Here is a 6,000-nt window from a genome sequence, read left to right as displayed (position 1 = left end):
AATTGGATGGAGCTAGGTAAGAAAACTAGTGTTAAGAAACCTTCCAGTGCTGTCAAAATGACAACTGGTATGTTTATCACTGCCAAAGTTCTCTTTGATAAAGTCCAGATAAAAAAAGTGTCAGAATCTTGTCAAAAGATATTGCTGAGTAAGATTACTTGTTTGAAAGCAACTAAAAATCAGCCTTTTAAAATCTTGTTTCAAGTACAGCTATGGTGAAATTTAGAATTATGATTCTGTGGACATTAGAACGAAAACAAAATTACCTGCTAGACCTTCACTTAGTTGTGAAACACTTCCCCGAAAATATCGTGGTCCAAGAAATATAAATCCTGCAATGCTGAAATATTTACAGGAACTGATGGAATATATTCCACCAGTTTATCACGAATAGAACCAAAATATTAAATCTGTTGCAGAATCTGAGACTATTCCTGATGAACAATTTTGTTTTACCATAGCACTGATTACTGTTAAATAGCACCTTTAACATAAATTTCCGGGACAAGATACAGTGATACCATTTTTAAAGGCAATAGACAAAGTATAACATGTTAAAAGAGGGTAAGTGAAAGAGGTAATGAATACTTCTGAGATATTAAAAAATGTTTTCATTACCATCTGTGATAGGTGTGAAAAGCATTGAAGAAGTTTAATGTAAAGTTTCTCTTCGTTTATTGATAATGTCTTGTTTTGGGCAATAAAATATGAACAATTATACTGTCTTCTTGGACCTTATGTATACAAAAGTGAATGAAGCCCGTAGTATTTAAGTATAAAATTGCGTCCGCCAAACATTTCTATGGCTTGTACAAACTCCTTTCTGATGTCGATATGTGGCATATTCCCAGTCACGGAGCACCAAAGTCTCGAAGAATTTCTACTAACTCCCAGCGTTCAGCTTTGGCTGCACAATGCAGAGGTGTAAGACCGAACAGTCTATCGGTTACATTTAAGTTAGGTTTATATCTTAGTAGCTCCAACAGCACTTCTTTGGCACCTCTGTCTCGGTTCAGGACTGCTAAATGCAGCGGTGTTCTTCCTAAAGCATCTGTCTCGTTCAAGTGATCCTTCACATTTTCCAGGGCATTGATATCTCCATTCAGTACAGCAAGATGTGCTGGCAATTCCCTGGCCAATTCCTGAGAGAAGGTTTTGTAAACAATTTCTAACCAAGAAGCGGAAACACTTAACCGAATAAGCGGTTCGTTCCCTTTCCAATGTTTGGCAAGCCACTTACCAGCAAAATGCTCTGCAAATGTCCGATGAAGGAAATGTGGTTTACCATCAACAACGCCATCTATAATCCCTAAGTACTCTCTTCCCTCCTCAATATCTTGGCATATTTCCTGTACCTTCTCAATTATCTCAGACTGAAAAGTCTCATCGAGATTGTCTACGATATCCAACGCAACCAATGAACAAATCATATGACGCTTCATGAAAGTCTTACGCAGATCCCCTTTAATTATATCGATTTGAGATGAAGGGCCACGTAAACGAAGCTTGTTCCTGATAAAGATATCTAATTTCATCTCTATAAATGTATCGTATAAGTTAGCTATGTTTAATAACATTGATTCGTCTGACAAGACTCTGGCATCACAAACTTCACACATCATTTTTAGGAGCAAAGGGAAGCTACTAAGGCGAACACCATCGCAAACTGGTATTTTGTCAAGAAATGCCCTTTGGAACTCCTTAGCCTTATCGTCATCCCACAACTTAGAGAGAAAATTGAACTGTTCTTGGTCAGAGAGCGGTTCTATGTCAAATGCTTTACTTCTTAGTTCCATTTCTAGTTTTCCTTTCACATTATACCTTGATGCAACGCATAAAGTTGCTCGTCTTAAATTTCTCCAAATGAATGTCAAAATATCAATAACTGTATCAATGTATGATGGCGCTATTTCATCAAAAGCATCAAATAGAATGCACAAATCATCTCCTTTTTCCAACAAGTGGTAGTTCAGTAATTTCTTTCCTAGTTCACAACCATCTAGATTAGCAGGTTTGCTTAAAAGGTCAAGAACATTTGTACTATTTACGGAAGTTCTTTTCATCATCTCAAGGGTTGCTGAATGTTTGTTAAGGTCTATATAAATAGTCCAGTGATGAGGATAGATTTCCTTCCTCTTCCTGGCCAGCTCACGCAAAAGAGCAGTTTTACCGCTACCAGGTTCACCTGCCACAATGATTGTCTCAAACCGTTTCCTCACGAGGTCTTCTTCCTCTGACCTCCAAAATCTAATACATTCGGTAAAAGTACGGAAATCATTTTTTACCAATGCGTCTCCCTCGAGGTTTATGCGGACGTTCTCAGTATTCCCATGAGAATGCACCCACTGAAGTGAATAGTCTATGCCAAACGCTTTTAGGAAATGAAGAGGATCCTTTGATGGATAATCGGCACAACATTTGAATCCGCTTATTGCTTCTTCAAATTCCTGACGGCTCTTCACATTAAATCTGTGTTCGTTCTCACTAAACCATCTTTCATCTATCCTCTCCACTCCTTTTGCTTTTGCTAATAACAACTTGAGGACGTGCATGTTCATGTCACAGAGAAAAAAATTGTCATTTGAAAGCAAGACTTTTTCGTTCACAAGAAACTTCTTAGACAATGTTCTTGGTATGTATATCCCAGTAGATGCAGGCATAGCTTCCCCAATCTTTACCTTTGGAGAAGTTAAAACATCTTGAAGAATACCTCCTTCTAGAACTTTTTCAACCCATATACTACCAAGTGCGATTGTTTTTCCCTGGAAATCGACAGGTAGGATTTTCAATCGGGCTTGTGACTTGTCATCTAACTGGTTGAAACTAGATTTAATAATTTCTGTACCAATTTCATCTAAAAAAACCTGCGAGATCCCTAATGTTTTGGCATCCCTGCTAGAGATGATGACAAGCTTTTCCTTATTCCGTTTCTGAGGGTTACCAATATACCTCACTATATTTTCTCCTAAGTTCTGACAACAGTTCGTAACATCAGTAACGACCAGCACGTCACACACACCATTTGACCAGAGACTGAAAAGCGTATCCTGACTCCTCTGAGGTTCAGAAATGTCAGTAAAAATTACTGGAAGTTTCTCCTTTCTGATAAAGGTTTGATATACTTTTAAACACGCTATTTGGGCTTCATTGCTCTCACATTTCAAGAGTATTATATCATACTCAGAACCCAGCACCCTATTTTCGAGATCTGAAAGAACATCCTCACGAAATTGTATCTCTTTCAGCAGTGTATTCTGACCAAGGAGTTCAATTTTCAGCTCAGTCCATTCTTCCCACTTGTCATCAAGTGCTGTTTTCATCGGCTTTTCCCACCAGGCTTTAATTTTTTCAACGAAGTTCTTCTGAATGACGTGACACTGAAATACAAAGCCATTGCACATTTTGATTAGTTCCTGCTTTATAATTTCATCCAAATCTTTTGGACCACATTGATTTGTAAATATTAAAAGCCTGTCCACAAAATCTTTAGCTCCAGTTTCATCCCTAAAGTCTTTACAGATGTTATCAGTAATATTGACCTTAAATACATCTTCAGGTTTCCATGTTGTACACAACAAATTCTTTGCAGGAGAGTCAAGACATTCGACTCTATTTGTTAATTCCACATTTGCGTTTGTAAAGAAGGCATATGTATAGTTCTTAAAATGAGCTGACGTGTTTGATTCCAGACTTTGAAAATAATTCTTCAACGACTTTTTTCCCTGAAGACTTATTGGGTGTTTACTAGTTTTTAACTGCACCAGGATATTTTGTTCATTGTCAGGACTCCCGTAGGAAAACACTATATCATCAAAGCCACCTGCACATTCGTCGTTCGATGTCATTTTGAAGTTTGTGAAGCTGCTGTTGGGCTGCACAGCTCGCAAGAAGACCAGGGCACACATCTTAATCTCGAAGTTAGTCCCATCTTGATTAGCAGCTCCCGGTCTCGTAATGTATTTCCTGAAACAAGAAAGTGAGGAAACTATTACCAGTCAGATTTTGTGTGACTGTTTGTAGCGTGGTGCAGTCCTTGTAGGCAGACCCTGTCGTGTATGTTGTTGTGGAAGAGGATAGTTGTGTATGAGATGCTGGATTGTTAGGGACAGCACAAACAACCAGCCTATTTAATATTAAAGTCACTGACCCCGCCGGAAATGAAGCCCGTCCCCTCTAAATCCTACCAGAAGAACTGACGGTACGTTCAGTGTGTAGCGACCATCGTGTGCTGAGATGCGTGAAAGATAACACTGGGTAGCGGCAGAGTGCCTCATTCTGAACTGCGTGAGTGTCATGCACGGGATGTGAACTGAGATCTACGATAGCGACAACGAGTGTAACTGTGAAAATGTTAGTAAACGAACACCGAGTGTCAATTAATGAGAATAAATTTTGTGTCCCGTGCTGTGACAGTAAGTTGTGATCTTGGCAATGTTAATGTGTAGATTAATTAGTTAGAGTTTGGCGCTGCCAGACTCTGTGTTCCTTTGTCTGACACGCCAGATTGTTACAGTATGTATTATTATCGTATATAGAGAAACAAGACACAAGCATTTATTCATTCATTTATTTATTTATTTATTTATTTATTTATTTATTAAACTATTGTTGTGAACATTACAGATTTCCCCAACTACACTGTTCACTACTTTCTTTATATTGCCAGCAAGTAATACAGTAAATTAACTGCCTGAACAACGAGATTGAGGAAGAAGAAATTGGATACATTCAACTACATCAAGACACTATCACAGTATGTAGCAAACTGGTCAATATGAAGGTTATACAGAGCCATAATTCTCTATAAAGGAGAGTTCTTTTGTGAGGCTCTGTTAGATTTCGGCATAAGAATATATTCCGCATTCTACAGGGAGTTACATTTGGAACATATATGTCAATTCTTTCTCTGATTTTACTGTCGTCAATTTAGTCATGTATTACTTTATGAAGGATATACATCCCAGAAAATTTCTTCCGTGAGATAGTTCCCTACCATCAACAGCTTTGAGAATTAAGGCGTACAATTCGTATTAGGGACAATAACCAAACTTCTTGTAATAAACATACCAAGAAATTATCTTCCGTCTTTCTCATTTAGATCGACATATTTCTCTATGTAGGGGTTCCAAATAATCGAGGCATATTCTAGTCTTCATCTTACAAGAGCATTATACAATAGACTATTATCAAAGTCCCATAAGAAAAACTTAAGGAATTCCTTATAACAAATCACATGCATTTGTAAGCTTTACTAACGATATTTTCGATATGAGTTTTAAAATTTAGGTCACAGATAAATGTACCACATAAATCACATACTGCATTAACTACGCCTATAATGAAGTAATCAGGAAATAAATGCGAGAATCTCGACAGGAGTACACAGAACTTCGCCAGGTGGAAAAATTTTTCAATCCGAATATTAACAGATAAGTCATGCGTCTGTTCAAAGGATTGTTGTGGGAGAAAAACTACCTTTATTCTCGCTACTAAACACTCTTTAATACTTACAATAACAATATGTATTTATTTTTACTTAGCAGTGTACAACGATTCGTAGTTTTTCTATGTAAAACAACAAAAGATCCCAATCTACTCTCTTGAAGTGTGTTTCTTTGCTTATTTCAAAGCCCTTGAAAACAAATCTAAGAAGTAACAAGAATCAAAGAAGTTACGCTAACTGATCTCACACAACATCCTCCCACCTAAGTCAAATGAATGTTAACATGAATTGACTTACACCTTAGTCCTGAAATATAGTCCTGAAGCAATTACAAAATGATAAAATTCAATAACAAAGATACAAAGAAAAATGTTAATTGTCGCATATCACATATTTTACCTTTCTGGCTTGTGAATAAATCGTGCTAGACGAGTTATTTTCACTTCCTGCTTTGAAATTTGAGGACCATCTTCAGGAGGAGTAGAAGAGTCACATGCTCCGGCCTCGTGATTATCCTTTATATTTTCTTCACTCGGAACAAAGTCTTTCCTTAGGTG

General features: G+C 37.3%; 1 protein-coding gene across 3 annotated transcripts in view; it reads right to left on the bottom strand.

The window, feature by feature from the left end:
• Window positions 1-616: 616 nt before the first annotated feature.
• The window catches only part of LOC137502695 (uncharacterized), an 81,868-nt gene continuing 76,484 nt past the window's right edge, over window positions 617-6,000 (bottom strand). For all 3 annotated transcript variants that reach the window (XM_068229665.1, XM_068229667.1, XM_068229666.1), the window contains one exon: window positions 617-3,963. In XM_068229665.1, the coding sequence (XP_068085766.1) occupies window positions 852-3,963 (3,112 nt within the window). In that variant the 3' untranslated portion in view covers window positions 617-851. The remainder of the gene's footprint in view (window positions 3,964-6,000) is intronic.

This window comes from Anabrus simplex, chromosome 11 (assembly GCF_040414725.1).
Source record: "Anabrus simplex isolate iqAnaSimp1 chromosome 11, ASM4041472v1, whole genome shotgun sequence".
Taxonomy (NCBI): Eukaryota; Metazoa; Arthropoda; class Insecta; order Orthoptera; family Tettigoniidae; genus Anabrus; species Anabrus simplex.
This window is presented reverse-complemented; position numbering and strand designations above follow the sequence as displayed.